At 39.0% G+C, this 16,326-nt stretch overlaps 1 protein-coding gene and 2 long non-coding RNA genes across 3 annotated transcripts in view; 1 reads left to right on the top strand and 2 right to left on the bottom strand.

Annotated features, from left to right (window-relative positions):
• The window catches only part of LOC123349853, a 111,951-nt gene that overhangs the window by 55,226 nt on the left and 40,399 nt on the right, over window positions 1-16,326 (bottom strand). The gene's annotated exons all lie outside the window — the stretch shown is intronic.
• KITLG (KIT ligand) overlaps window positions 1-16,326 on the top strand; it is an 84,985-nt gene that overhangs the window by 36,585 nt on the left and 32,074 nt on the right. Inside the window, exons 2-3 of the mRNA XM_044988085.1 lie at window positions 1,564-1,677; window positions 14,445-14,507. Coding sequence (XP_044844020.1) covers window positions 1,564-1,677; window positions 14,445-14,507 — 177 coding nt within the window. The remainder of the gene's footprint in view (window positions 1-1,563; window positions 1,678-14,444; window positions 14,508-16,326) is intronic.
• On the bottom strand, window positions 1,586-5,297 carry LOC123349858. Its single transcript, XR_006573667.1, has 3 exons — window positions 5,225-5,297; window positions 3,448-3,680; window positions 1,586-1,631 (listed from the first exon to the last, which is right to left on the bottom strand). It is a non-coding gene; the product is annotated as an uncharacterized LOC123349858 (long non-coding RNA).

The raw sequence follows: 16,326 nt of genomic DNA, 5'->3' as shown, positions 1-16,326 counted from the left end.
CAAAGCATATGTATTTTATAAAAAGTTACAAATGAACCACAACTTTCTATCTGATTACTTACATTAGATATATAGTTATATTTTATCTGTTGCATATGAGTAAAAGTTATTTTTGTTCTCAAAATTTATGTATGGCCTACACCTTTAAAGTATTACCATATGAAGTACAGTAACTAACAAAAGGCCTCGAAGTCCAGTTTGTTATCTAATATGTGGTACTACTTTTATTGGAGCTTCTAATTGGTTCAGATCTGTTTGGCACTTGGGATAGCAAAACACCCTTCTATATGAAGATTCAATTACTTCCCTGCTCATTAGACATGTGAGGTCAAATTCTGCTCTTAGTACTACACCGGTATGATTCATTGTTATATAGTATGTAAAGAACAGAATTTGGTGCAATGAGCAGGTGAGTAAATAAAACAATGCTTCAGCAGTCTGCATTTCCAAAGAATGTGTTTGGAAACAGCCCTGAATCTTACAGCTTGTCTACATAGAGATTATTTCTTATTAGCTATTCTTTGTTTTAAATGTATTAAGCTAATTCAGTTTACAGCACTCTTATTCCAGGAAAAGGCCTTTCCATGCATGGAGTTAGTCAGGAATAATTAATTGTAAAGTCACACCCTACCTTAATCAGGATTAATTTTCATTTGTAAAGCTTTTGGTAACTGCAATGGGAGTTGCACTATTGCAGTAGAATCAGCCCTTTTACTTTGATAGTAGAAGTGGTGCATTTGAAGCCAAATGCCACCTATTGCCTGTTTGCAGTATTGTCATGTGGATGGCGAATAAAGAAAACTCTGGCTGACGCTATAGTTGGTTTAGTATCCAGGTTGTTTACTGGCCTGTTGAAGATGTTGCATCTAATCTTCACGTATGAAAGGCACTATTGCCAAAACACTTGATTCTATCACACTAGAATCTGTTCAAGATACTGTTGCACAAAAATCTGTTTATGGCACTTAAAGCAATAATTTTTGTCAATTTTTCCATGCTAAATGTGCACTTCTCAGTTAACGTGTTCATAGTTTTTTCCTTTTTGAAACTGGTTAGTATTACCCATATTTTCTGCACTTTAGATGAACATATATGTAATTATTGAATACATATAAAGGTGTATTATGTTTTGCTGCATTTTGACTTCCATAAGGAGTGTTGTTTTCCAGAGATTTCAGTTCTATTGCTAGTTATTACTGGAATTTATCTGTTGTAATGGAATATACGGTACATTTTAATAATCCGGGATGAAATTTAATGAAAATATCTGACTAGTCAGCAATAACCTGATTATGCTGCTAATTGTGTTAAACTGTTGACTATCACAATCAAAGTTTTTGTTCATGTGTGTTCTTGAAGCACGATAGCCACTGTACTACCATAAAGAGCTACTGTCACGCTTGTTTTTTTTTTTAAAGTATAAACAATGAGGCAAGTAGTCTTTTCTTCCCATCTTTATAGCCAAGGCAATGTTTCAAAATCATTTTGTTTTTCACATGTTACTGTCTGTATTTGGTATGATTTTGAAGATGTTTATCAGATAAATATTCTCTTTTTATATAGACTTGGATTATCACTTGCTTTTATCTTCAACTGCTCCTACTTAATCCTCTTGTCAAAGCCCAAAGTTCCTGTGGGAATCCAGTGACAGATGATGTGAATGACATTACAAAACTGGTAAGTCACTTTTTAAAAAACAACTCTTCTTAAAATATTAAACAATGGAAGGCAGTAAGGACACCTAAGTTTTGAGGAGAGATTAAAGTAAATATTTTGATACCTTTTGGATAAGTGACACCAGAATAGTGAACCAGATTGGTGACCAAAAGTTTTTAGAACTGAAGGATGTTTGGACTACCTGAACTAAATTGTTGGTATTGGCCCAGTTTCTACAATATCCCTGTTCACGTAATTAAAAAAAACACTTTTACATTAGATGCTTTTGTTAGCAGGCTTAGCAGATAGTTCAATAAGGATTCCCTCTTCACCCTTAGATTTGGTCCAGGTAACAACTGAAGCAGAATAGGGAAGAGTGATCGTGTAGGATAACTTGTACTATCCTTTTGTATCAGTTTGTGTTCAATAGGACTTCATTCTTCAGGGTTGTCAGGCTGGCACCTACTTATTAGAATTAAATTCAATTAAACATAAAAAATGATTTCTTAACTGTTAATCACATGAGTGCAATGTTCAGCTAAGTATAGCTATAAGGCCTTATCCTTGACTAGTTTCATCTGGTGCAGCTCCATTGGTGTAATTCATTGACTGGAACTATGCTGATTTCCAGCAGCTGAGGATCTGGTCCATAGCTCTTAAGTGTTCGGTAGTAAAAGGCAGTAAATATCCCTCAACAAGTCCTATCATTTAGAACTTCCCTTCAGTCCAAATTGTTGCTCTGATATGCTGAAATTGTTGCAAGATCATTGTTAAGGTTGCATTAAAGACTTCAATATGATGTTGCTTGCATTTAGTGCCAGCACATCTCAGATGTCCTTATCCTGTTTGGGCAGTTCTCATATCCATCAGTTTGTTTTCTGTGGTCCTTCTCAAAAACTTAATGCTTCACCATAGTCCCCTTCAGCTTAATTCCAAAATATTTAGATGTTTATTCAGGATAATAGTTTCTGTTTGAGGAACATTCTGCTTTGTTTCCTCAAATGTTGTAAAAGTAACTTTAAATAACAGAACCAATTATGAGGGTTAGCTAAATAAAGGACAAACTATTTTGAAAGAAGATTGCCACCAATTTTATGAATTGTCATATTTTCAGATGGAATAAATCTGTTAGCTCTTCCAATTTAACAATATATAGCTTAAAACTGAATCAAGCATAAACGGAGGGAGCAATACATTTGCATGCAATATGAGCATTCACACTGTTTTCCCATGATAGCTCATCTTAAAAGGATGCTTAGTTTAAAAAACTTCACTCCTATATGAATTTTATTACCTACCTCTGTTACAAGAGCTTGCACCTAAGGACTAGACCCTGCAGGTGGAGCCATGCAGCAGACAACTGTGCCTGTGTGGTGAGTGGAATTTAGGCCTGGGAATAATACAGAAACTAGAAGGGAAATGTTTTCTATTTTTTCCAGTTTGCTTACTTGTGTATTCTCTCCCCTGTATGGTCAGTTTGTGTGGATGTTTCACATACAAGTCATCTCTATAAAACCACAAAAATGGGGAGCAGGACTTGGAGATAGGTGTCGTACCTTACACTACTTTAACTCTTTTTAAAAATTAGACCATTACAAGTTGATGGTAAACTGCACTGTTGACAGCTCAGCACTGGGAATGGGATAGGGAGCTATGTATAATGGGGCTTAAACTACAGTGGTTTTAGAGCCTAAGGTCTTGTCTACACTATCGGGGAAATTTGACCTAAGTTACACTATTCCAGCTATGTGAATAATGTAATCAGAGTCGACGTAGCATAGGTTGACTTACTGTGCTGTGTCAATGGGAGAGGCTCTCCCGTCGACGTATCTTACTCTTCTCGGGAGCTGGAGTATGGAGTCAACCAGAGAGAGCTCTGGCATCGATTTAGCGGAACTTCACTAGACCTGCTAAATTGACCCCCGTTGCATCAATTGCAGCAGCATCTGTCTCTCCAGTAGTGAAGACAAGCCCGAAGTATCATGGGCCTTATATTAGTAGTGTATTTACACACACACACACACCTGTATACAAGGGTGGAGAGTAATTCATATTGAGCACTGATTGTTCAGACTACAGCAATAGCAAAGTACAGTATTACACAGAATACTTCAAAACTGAATTGATTCGGCAGGGTTTTCAGGTTTCTATAATGAAATCATGGCTCCACTGAAGGCAATGAGAGTCGTGCTACTGTCTTCAGTATGTCTGGATTACGTGCTCTTCATAAATGCTATTCCTTTCCCCTCCAAAGAAACCTTTTAATGCTTAAATTCAAAGAGGGTATTGCCTTTATTTTGGAAATGATAGCAGTGTATTTGGAAACACGAGCTTTTATGTTGATTTGTTGCATTTATTTTATATTCATTAACATTTTATGATCTAGAGATAGTGTATCATTAATGCATACAAATGTAGATACTCCAAAGAGTTAAGTGATCAAACATTCAGTTCCGACATCATTAAAATATATAAATCTTTTAACTGTAAGCATTTTGGCAACATTTATGCACTTCAAAGCAAAATATATGAATCAAAATGAAAAATGCCTCTGGTTATCACTGGTTGCAGGAGACTGAGTTACAAGGAGCAATCATGTGTAAACTGGGAGCATAATAAAGTCTGTTATTATTTATTATTTTTATTGCTGAAGCACCTAGAAGCCCCAGATATGGACCAGGGCCCCATTGTGCTAGAAGTCTACATAGTGAGTTTCAGTTCTGATGGCACAGATTTGCCTTATTTCCCCACTAGCCCCAAGGGACTTGTTTAAAAGTTCCACATTATATACCTTAATTGTTCTTTTCCACTAAAAAAAATTGTAGTTCCCGGGATGCCACAGGAGCTAATGCTAAATGCACAATTGTATCTGTTTTGCCTTTAGTTACTTTGCTGTTTGTGTACAAGGGCCAAATTCTGCCTTTAAATGTAACTATCAGTAAGTGTATGCCCGTCAGGGCTCGGTCCTTGCCCCCATAATCTTTTCCCCGTATGTTCTACCTTTAGGTGCTCTTATCAACAATCATGGCTTTAACTCAGTTTGTCTTTATGCTGATAGCTCATCAGTACAGAGGTAGATTTGTAAATCCTCTCACATCATCCAATCTAGTATCCTGACCGGTCGTTCTCACCTCTCATCATGAATGTCCAGACATCAAATTAAACTCAATATGGTGGAAACTGAGTTCCTGATTTCTCCCACCCGCCAAACCCTCTAGTCTCTCCCTTATTCTCACTCACTGTGGAGAACAATGCCAGTCATTCTGCCCCATTGCCAGGGTGTCATCTTTGACTCTGTCCTCTCACTGAATCCTTATATTCAGGCCATAAATCTTGCCATTTTCCCCTAACATAGCACCTCTAAAATCTGTGTTTTTTCCCCTCTGTTCACACAGCCCAAGCTCTCATCCAAGCCCTCATTCTACACCTTGACTCCTACAGCCTCTTTCCTGGCCTTAACTAGTGCAATCTCTCTGCTCAAGTCTATTCAGAATTTTGCTGCTAAACTAATCCTGGCTTGATGTCCTGACCCCATCAACCCCCTCCTTGAGTCTCTCACTGGACTCACCTTCATCTCCAAATCAAATATACACTTCTTGGCTTTGCCTTTTAGAGCCCTTCATAACTTAACCCTACCCAGCCTAGTTGTTCTAATAACCTATTGTGATGTCAACCCCTGCCTCGGCTCTGCCAGCATTCTCAGACTTTACTACCCACGAGTCAGTTTCTGCCTTAATCATCTCCATGGTTTCTTTCATGCTGCCCCTTATGCATGATAAAAATGCTGGTTGATCATTTTGCTGGTTGATAAAAATGATCATCATGGCTAGGCAGGTGATGAACTATGACTATTCCTCTTCTTCTTTCTTTTTCCTACTCCACACCTCTACCTCAATTAGATGGAATACAAATGTAACTAATTAAGATGTGCCAGTTCTTCACTGGATTAATTTGCTTGTATGTTGCTTCCCCATCTCCTATGTTCATAAACTTCTGTTAAATTCTAAACCCTTCTGGGCAGGGATTGACTCTTTTCTGTGTTTGTAAAGAGACCAGCTTAATGGGGACTTGGTCCCAAATGTGGTCGTTGGGCATTACCGTTACATAAAGATTTAGTAGTAATAATTTGGAAGACAATGGAGTTTCTCAGGTGTAAAGAGAGTCAAAATGTGTGTATAAAGCACCTTGAGCCTGGCTGTTGTTCTATAAAACATTGTTCTAGTCTACTAAACCATATTTTATTCTATTAACATAAAAATATAGCATGCAGTTTGGAAATCAGCATTTTAGTATTTATGCTATACGCCAGCACTCTACTATCAAAGTAAGGAATGAGGAACTTCCTGTAATCTCTGACTATGCGTAATGTTGGATTTATCAAGTTTATTTTGAGTAATAGACTGAGGATCACATTTTGCTGTCATAAAGTGATGCAACCACTGGATTTGCTGGATTTACACTAGCATATCAGAGCAGAATTAAGCCGTCCCCCCTTTTTTTTTCCAGTCTATAAATAATTGCATGGGGAACATTTACCAGAATTTAGGTCGGTGGGCATATATCACCGTTGACTTCAGTGACAGCAGGCTCAAGTCAAAAGAGATAGTATTTCTTGTGATTTAGATATACTTTTGAAGTTGCTATAATCTAGTATTGCAACATGAAGAAATACTCTATAAAATGCTCCTAAAAAGCACAGAATTTAAATGAGCAAAAGTGCTTCCTTTTTAGAGAAACCTTATCAACAGAATTTTTAAGCTTGTTATTTAAATAAAGTTTTCTCTGAGATTTGAGTGACAATTTTAACGTAATATTCAAAATTTAATCTGTGGGAGGAGAAGAGAGTATTAGAACCAGTTCAGTCAGCCCTTTTTTAAGGGCATTTGGAAGCCATAATTTCATGGCTAAAGAAGTAATTTTTTTAGAGAGAATTCTTTCTGCACTGCCAATCATCTGGGCTTTTATTTTTTCTGTATTAAGACATCTTAAGGGAAATGCACTCTGTGGAACAAATATTTCATGTTACAAAATATAATTGCAGCACCCATCAATAGTGGTTGTCAGTGTCACTGTTACTATGGTAATTTTTTTTTCAATAGAATTTTCATCAAGGTCACTATACAGCACAAATAGAATTTATCTATGCAAATAAGAGGCTCCTTCTGTTAGGAATATAAATCTTACATTTTCTTATCTTATGTATTCTACTTATTTTAAAAGTTTTTCTTTAGACCGTTGGAGGCACAAGTAATATCTGGCTTTTACAAGACTCCAACCATTTAAACAAGTGGCTTCAAACACCTCACCTATGGACTCTGTTTTTTCTATTTGATATACTCATGAGCCCTGCATGGAGTTTTCAGACTCTGCAGCATCTAAGATTTCATATTAAAAAAAATGTTTCGGAGGCCTGATCGATGTAAGGCAGCTTACAGCGTTAGGTCAATGTAAGGCAGCTTACGTCAATCTAATGATGTCAGTGTACACCCTACAGCCTTGCTCCTGCCAATGTAAGTGCCCTACTACACCAACATTATAACTTCACCTTCACAAGAGGCGCAGGGCTTATGTTAGTGTAGTTAGGGCAACGCAGTGTCCATATAGACACTGTGTTACTTACATCTATTGGCTGTCATTTTCATCAATCCGGGGCTCTGCTAGAGCTGTGAAATTGACAAGAAAGCAGGCTCCCCGGCTGGGCTGCTGCCCTTCCTCCACCCCAAGCTGGGCTGCCACCCAGGAGCCCAGCTCAGGCTGCCACCTGGGCTCTCTGTGCCCCAGCTGCCCGCCGGGAGCATGGCAATTGACCGAACTCCGGGCTTGGACCTCCTGCTGGGAACTCGGCTGCCCTTCCCTCCTCCCCTCTCTTCCCCCCAGCTCTTGGCTCCCCACTGGAAGCATGGCTGCATCCAGCGGGGAGCTCTGCACCTGGAGTCAAATGCGGCTGCCTCGTTCCCAGTGGGGAGCCAAGAAGCCCGGTGTAGCTGCCTCATTCCCGGCGAGGAGCCGAGAAGCCTGGTGCAGCTCCCCATTTCCGGCAGGGAACCAACTCCTGGCAGGGAGCTGAGTGCAGAGCTGAGCCCTGGCTTTCTGCCCCCCCCCCTCCGCACTGTCCCTCTTAAGTCAGTGGACGTGCTCCTGCTGAGGACATGAATCACCGACAGGAAAAGGGCAGTGTGGATATGAACCACTGCAGTAATTACTGCGGTGGTTGTAAGTCAACCTAAAATAGGTCGACTTAAGTTTATAGTGTAGACATGTCCTAAGTCCTCATGAGTGAAAATAGTATCATTAATCTAGTATTGTCTTTGTGAATTTCAGACAGCCATAAATGATGAGGTTTTAAAAAATGTCTGCATTAACTATTTCATTGCTGATAATTTTTACAGATAGAATGCAGAAAGTGGCAGGAATAAAGCCCCAGGGGGTGGAAAGTAAAAGCTGCTGTAGGGAAGGAAATGCAGAAGGAAGCAAGGAGGAGAGATGCAAAGGCAGGAAAGCAAGGAGGATGGGGTAGGAATAGAAACAAAGGACAGAAATGGTGTCCTTAAGGGGAGCATATTTGCCCATTGAATGAGACAATAAGGTACTGATCAAATGATGACTAAGTTACTACTTCAATTACCTATTTTACTTTTGATCTTTCTGAAAACCTCCATTTGATGTCTGTGGGTTGTTCTTCTGTGAATTCAGAATATTAAAATCCTAAATGTATACCTTACCCCATGGACTGAAAAAAGTGGAATTTGGCAATCTGAGAAAAATGAATTTGATACCCTTGAATTAAACCATTCACATTCATGAAACTAATTTTGTTAAGACTGCCATATTATAAATCCCTAATGTGGTACAATATGTTCTGTGATTACAAGTTATATTAGGGTTATTGAAACTATTTCATTTTTGCCTTTTTGATTAACAGGGCTGCAGATGAAATCATTTATATTGCACCATGAGACCGTTCGCATATTATCTAAGGATTTCTCAAAGGTCAAGGAGATGTGTCTTGGAAATTCACAAAAACTAAAGTTCTTGGCTTTTTACAGAGATTAACATCTAATAGATAAGGCTGGTCACAGAATTTTGCCCCTCCAAAAATAGTCAGATGAGCCATAACAAACTTTGATAAAATCAGGGCGTTAAATCCTGGGCCCACTGAAGTCCATGGCAAAACTCCCATGGACTTCAGTGGGGCCAGAATTTCACCAAGGATTCTTGACTCCTCTATGATCTTTACAAAATGATACATACTTCCCCCAACCCCCCTCACTGCCTTGGACTTCTGTGTCCCAGATAGTTAGGAAGCAGAGGCAGCTCTTGAGCTCTCTGCAGAGGCAGCATTTCTGGCATTTACAAGGGACCCAGACAGCAAGAGAGGGTGCTGTAAAAACAGAAAATTCTGGAATTGGTGATGTCACTGACCTCTGACAAACAATCACCCCAATTATAGAGCTTGAGCAAAATTCTTTTTTGCATCATTCTTATTCCAAGATGTTTTCAGCATGTACAAACAGTGGGTGATCTATAAATGCCTTATGTTGCAAAAGATACTCCATGTGCATCAGGATTATCCATTCAAGGAGTTTCACCCCAAACTCTGAAATTCCTGTGTTATAGTATTAACATTATTTCAACAAAGTGTGTGTGTTTCCTGTGTGTTTCCTTTGAGTTTTTCACACAAAGAATCATGGAAATGTATGAGCTACACTTCCCAATTTTATGGGCCAGTCATTTGCAAACAATTTTTTTTTAAATTAAAGTAATTTTAAAACAGGAGCTAAGCAGCTAATACATGTTTCTCATTTAGAATTTGTTATAAAATCACTTTAGCCTTTTAATGAGTACCAAGATGAAAAACTTTCAAGTTCTTTACCAAAATGAACTTGAATCATAATGTTTATTATGCCATTTTCTTGCCCAAAGTAATACCACAGGGAGCACAAATTCATTAGTCTGATAATTTAGTAACAGAGCTAGATCTCACTTTATTTTCCCGTAGATTTTGATAAATCTAATTATGGAAATAAATTGGTATGAGGAGGTTGACCTTCTGGAAAGGAGGCTTCCAGTACAAGTGGACAGCGTGGTTTCTGCCAACTTAAAGGGGTGGTGCAGGAGTGTCTAAACTAGAGTAGGGTTAAAAAGCAGAAAACAACGCTCAGAATGCTTGCATATTGAACTGAGCTGTTTGCTTATCACAGCCATAACTTCTATGGGGAAAAAAATGATTTTTTTCAGCCTTTCGTAAGGAGTCACAGTTGTCAGTCCAGCCAACTTGCTGCTCAGCAAGACTACCATAAATATTTATACATTTTGCTTTAAATCCAGTCCTGTAGTAGATTGTGAGGGAGTGACAAGTTTTAAAATAGTTTTAATTATTTTTGGAATGGATAATATACTTTATCAAACAAGAAACATAAGCTAGAATTTTATGAAAATGTTCATGTTTTCATTTGGTGATTTGTGATCTCTTTCTGCTTTTAAACTATGGCTAATGGCTATTTAATACTTTTCTAATATAAAATCAGTTTAAAATATGGTGTGTTACGACTTGTGTTTTATTTAAAAAGGAAATGTCACATTTTTAATTTTTTGCCATGAACAACAACCAGCCTTAAGTACGAGCAGTAAGACTGCTGCTCTTGATAATCTATGTGGCCACCAGAAAACAACAGCTGGGTTTTCAGGTATAATTGCAGTATGAGGTGATAAAAATTCTTGGAAGATGGTTCTGCAGTATCAGCACTGTCAGTTGAAATCACTGAGGAGGGGTGTAGATATGTGTAAACTATAGAAGTGTGAATTTATAGAGAAATGTAAATAGCTACTATGCAATTATCAGATGTGTAAAAAGTTGCCATTTAGTTCCATTCAGGGTTTTCTTTTTCTTTGACATCAAAATTCTCAGAATAGCTCATGAAAAAAGTACTTTTCAAAACCAAAGCTCTAATATTGAATCATTTCATTGCAGAGATGCACATAACATTCCATCCTTCTTGTACTCTGGTTTTCTGCTCTGTGTGGCAGGGTACTGGAATTTGTATAACTTGTACAGCATTTCTATCCCTTTTCCTATATTTATTTTTAACTATATTTTTAAAGTCAACTTTTCGCTTGTCATTCTTGACAGCATTCAGTTGAATATCGAGACTCCCTATGTGACCTGATAGTGTCCATCACAACCGCCAACAGATGGTGTCTTTACTTGCTTAATTTATATAAATAGGAAACTTTGGGCAGATATTACAACCTGGCCCTGTATCCACTGTATGGCCACCAATCTGTAGTGAGTTGACTCTCATTGCTGTGCTTCGAAGCCACCTGGGTTTGGCCTAGCTCCGGGTCCCTAGGACACACTCAGACATCTTGCCTACTGTCCTTCCTTCAGATGTGCGGTGCTGCTGCCTAGTCATCTTATATCCCAAAATCTGTCTGAGTCTCCTACATCCCCCAATAACTTTCACATGCACTCCTAGAGTTCCACCATTCTGGGCTTCTAGTTTAACTCCTTCGGGGACAGCATGACAGGAAAGCAAGGAATACAGGCTTAGTAAAGGAGTTTCTTAATCAGAGAGTACTTTTAAAAGCACATGAGAGTTACACAACTCAAGTCCTGAAATGCACCCTCCTCTTGTCAGATCTCATCCCTTCTGTGAGTCTGAGGTTTGTCACCATTTCAGGCTAACCAGAGTCCCTTCTGTAAGTCCTCCTTACATGTGATGATAGTTGCCTTCCCCCTACCACACACCTGCCAGACCAACACCTATTTCAGGGTAGGTCTACACAACAAATTTACAGCAGGGTAGCTGCACCGATGAAGCGGCGTTACTGTAGCGCTTCTGGTGAAGATGCTCTATGTCAACGGGAGAGGCAGTAGCTATGTCTACACTGGTGCTTAGTTATACTGACAAGTGTTGCTCAGAGGTGTGGATTATTCACATCCCTGAATGACATAGTTGTACCAAAGGAATTTTGTAGTGTAGACCAGGGGTCAGTTTCCTTGTGATGTGCTCCACTGGGATGCTCCAGCCCCTCCACCAATCATGCTCACCTTGCATTTGGATCCCTATGTGTTTTTTAAAAAAACATCTCTTGAGAGTGGGTCAGCAGTTCAGAGGCAATCAAGTTGCTGGCTCCTCATTGACAGTCCTTCAGTGAGGTATCAAACACCTTTCCTAGACAGGGCAACTGTCTGGAATGCAATTCCATAGGCTTGCTTTGGGCAAGTTGAGACAGATGTTTAACACATAATACAAAATGGAATTAATAATTCGATACACATATCCTACCCTATTTTAGCAGGGAGCTTGTCTTCCCATATATTTGTAAATTACCATGCCAGCCTGGGACAGAGCATAGCTCCATTGGCTTCAACTCTGCTATGCTATTTTAGACCAGTGAAAGATCTGGCCCAGGGTGTTTAATAAATAAATCTTAGTAAAAACTCTTTCTATTTAGAGTGAGAATGTATGCTCTGATATGGCCATCCCCAAATTCCCTTTTTTAGTTACAAATTCTGCAATATTTTTCTGATCTACAATCAATTATAGAGAAAAATATCTAATGATAACCTGGTATCTCTAGGGGGGTTTCTTAGGATGTGAATTCTCAGTAAATCTGTAATCTTGGCCCTTTATTTTTTTTTAATTGTGCATGAAAAGTGCTTGACAGGCTTTGATGCCAGTAAAGTAGACTGTATACATAATGCATGTCAATTCTTGTAGTGTTCATTGATGTGCAACAAATTTAATCTTGAACTGACCTTTCTTAAAATAATATACTATTGCTGACAGTGCTAAGTATCACCCTATAGATTACGGTAGGCTTTTTGCACCAGCAGAAGTGTCTTTGCTGGGAAATTTTGCACCAGCAGAAGTGTCTTTGCTGTTTAAAATGCGGCTAATGCTGTATCTGAGCACAGCAAATAAACTGGAAAGGAAACTAGAATAACTATTAATGTGGCATGATGTGTGGGTGTGCTATTAGAAAGAGGAAAGCATAAGATATAAAAAATGAGTGGGAGAGGGTTCAGATTAAGTAAATCATTTTTAAAGAGGAAGTAAAAGTACCACCATTATCTTTAAAAATAAATCAAGGGCAAATATACTGCAACACTATTTTTCTAAAGTCACATTCTTCTTCGAGTGATTGTTCATGTCCATTACACAGTAGGTGTGCGCGCGCTGCGTGCACAGACGTCGGAAACTTTTCCCCTTAGCGGCTCCTATTGGGCCGGCAGGGGGGGCCCCACCAGAGCGGCGCCCCGCTCTGGTGCATATATACCCCTGCCGACCCGACCCTTCTTCAGTTCCTTCTTACCATCCATGGCAGCGTTGGAACAACTCCTATCTGAGAGTGTCCCTTAGCATTGTTAGCAGTTATCAGTGTTAGTTGTTAGTAGTTAGCAGTATCTTAGTAGATAGTTAAGCTTCCTTTGTTCTAGGTTTTGGAAAAATTCCGGCACCAGCCCTGGGTGACGGGGCATGCCACACACCCAGGGCTTCAAGGCTTGTGCCACGTGCCGCAAGCCTATGCCGATTAGCGATCCCCACGACTCGTGTCTCCGTTGCCTGGGGGAATCGCATCAGACGGAATGCTGCAAAATCTGTATGGCTTTCAAGCCAAGAACTAAAAAAGAAAGAGACTTTCGACTTAAGCAGCTGCTCATGGAGGCTGCATTGCAGCCCTCAACTTCGTGGCTCCTCGCGGGCCGGTCCGAGGACGAAGTCCGTTCCCACATGACGATGGCACTAGACATGTTCCACAAGCTAGGTCTCCTAGTCAATGTGCCCAAGTCCTTGCTGATACCTACACAAAGACTGGACTTCATAGGGGCAGTCCTGGACTCAGTACAGACACGAGCAAGCCTACCGGTTCCCAGGTTCCTAGCCATCCAGCGAACCGTAATTTCTATGCAACGGTTCCCCACAACCACAGTCAGATGCTGCATGCAGCTCCTGGGGTACATGGCAGCTTGTATAACTTGAAGTCTTTAAAACATGATTTGAGGACTACAGTAACTCAGCGAGAGGTTAGGGGTCTATTTCAGGAGTGAGTGAGGTTCTGTGGCCTGCAATGTGCAGGAGGTCAGACTATGATCATAATGGTCCCTTCTGAGCTTGAAGGCTGAGTCTTAAACTGTATTCACAGTATTACCATCTTATATTCTGCCTTGAGATGACCACTGTGAATAAGGTCAACATGGATCTGTGAAGAGTAGGGAGATAACGGAAAAGCAAACAAGGGGTCACAAAATGAAATTAATAGGCAGCAGGTTTAAAACAAACAAAATGAAGTATTTTTTTTACCCAACGCAGAGTCAACCTGTGGCACTCTTTTCCAGAGGATGTTTTGAAAGCCAAGACACTAACAGGGTTAAAAAAAGAACTAGATAAAGAAGATAGGTCCTTCAATGGTTTTTAACCGGGATGGGTAGAGATGGTGTACCTAGCCTTTGTTTGCCAGAAGCTGGGAATGGGCAACAGGGAACGGATCATTTGATGATTACCTGTTCTGTTGATTCCCTCTGAAGCACTTGGCATTAGCCACTGATGGAAGACAAGATACTGGGCTAGATTGATCTTTGGTCTGACTCAGTATGGTCATTCTTGTGTTCTTATGTACACAATCCCTAAAAACGGACTTAAGTTATTTGCAACTGATAAGTAATTTCTAGAAATTGTGTTATATACTTTATAAAATGTATATTAACTACAGAGACTAAAACAAAGCCTTCATTTTCTTACCATACACTAATATATTCTTTATTACCTGTTTGTTTGTTCTAGGTTGGAAATCTTCCAAATGATTATATGATAACCCTTAGGTATGTTCAGAAGATGGACACTCTGGTATGTACGATCACTTGAAATAAATCCCAATAAAATAGCCAGGCAATGATGGCTGCAGCTCTATATGTCTTGAACATCAGTGCTTCAGTCACATGAAATCTTGCTAGTTACAGAAATCTTGCAAAACCTTTCTTTTTTTAGACCTTTTCTTTGGGAAATAGATTTCAATCATTATCCACTTTATTGAGTGGGAACGGGGAACATACTGTTCGTTATTTGGATAAATGACTTTTTTTTATTTATGTTGGAGAACATACTCTAAAATGTTTTGTGGCAAGACCATGTGCTTTATTAGCATTTCCACTATATGTACGTAAGAGGCTGCTAAAAGAAATAGAAACATACAGAGACTGATTGTTTCAGTAATTATTTCCTTAATGAAGCTGCTGAGGGATTAGGACAGTATTGTATTTCACTCATGTAATGTTTTGCATCACTCTTTTTCCTGCATAATACTGTAGTTTATAACCACTCTTAAAATATGCTTTTAAAAAGTTTACAAATCATGTGATGATCTAAAGAATACACACTTGGAAATATTGCCTTAGGGTGATCTGATATTAGTTCTGGTTTTAAAGTTTCCCTCAAATGGCCTACTGTTCATTTTATGAAGGATTACATTTGAAAGATTGCTACACTGACACAAGCTCACAATTTTAAAAAATAAATATAATTATTTGAGAAAGCCCTGGTGTAAAAATCTTTAGAGTGGAAGAAGTGCCAAAAGTATAAATTACTTTGAGCAAACTAATGCCTGGCTAATGATAGTCCAATGACCATATGATCTAAGCCATTACTTGCATTAAAAGAGGATATAGCAATGGAGAAAGGAACAAGAGAGGATAGGAGAATGGACAACAAGAAGAACGATAGCATCAGTACCACTGGCAGTAACAGGCACATAGGCGATACTGGCACTAAAATGATTGTACCTAATTAGGCAAGAAATCGAGATAAAGCCAAGCAGAAACAACTAAGATGTCTGTGCACCATGCAAGGAGCTTGGGTAACAAAAAAAGGAAATAGGAATCAGGAAGTGAAACCAGATCTTATAGAGATAACAGAAATATATATGGTGGAATAATAGTCATGACTGGAATACAGATATTGAAGGGTATGTGCTGTCCAGTAAAGACAGAAATAAAGGTACAGGGGGAGGAGTAGCATAGTATATTAATGATGAGGTAGTTTATTATGAAATTAGAAGTGATGGATAAAACAGAATCTGTTGGGACAAAATCACTGTGAGGAACAAAGGTAACTGAGGCTCCAATGGAATAGTGCTTGGGGTCTGCTACAGACCCCAAGGATCTGATCTGGATATGGATAGAGACCATCTCTAATGTTTTTAATGAGATAAATAATACTGGAAATTGTGTGATTATGGGGCTTTCATTTCCCAGATATGTATCCGAGAACAAGGGCTACTAATAAAAGGTAGGGTCAGATATTCCTGGATGTGATAGCTGACAGATTTCTTCACCAAATAGTCATTAAACCAACAAGATGTGATGCCATTTTAAATTGGTAAGAAACGAGGACCTCGTAGAAGAACTGGTTGTAAAGAACAATTTTGATTTGAGTGATCATGATTTTATTCTTCCATTTAGTTTAAAATGAGTTAACAAAAATACCTCTGCAACCAGGATCCTTGATTTCAAAAGGGCAAACTTTAAAAAAAAATTACAGATTTAGGGAAGTGGACTGAACTGAAGAACTCAAGGATCTGAATGTGGAGAAGGCTTGGAATTACTTTAAGTGACAGGTTTCAGAGTAGTAGCCGTGTTAGTCTGTATCCGCAAAAAGAACAGGAGTACTT

Source organism: Mauremys mutica, chromosome 1 (genome assembly GCF_020497125.1).
Source record: "Mauremys mutica isolate MM-2020 ecotype Southern chromosome 1, ASM2049712v1, whole genome shotgun sequence".
NCBI classification, from domain to species: domain Eukaryota; kingdom Metazoa; phylum Chordata; order Testudines; family Geoemydidae; genus Mauremys; species Mauremys mutica.
This window is presented reverse-complemented; position numbering and strand designations above follow the sequence as displayed.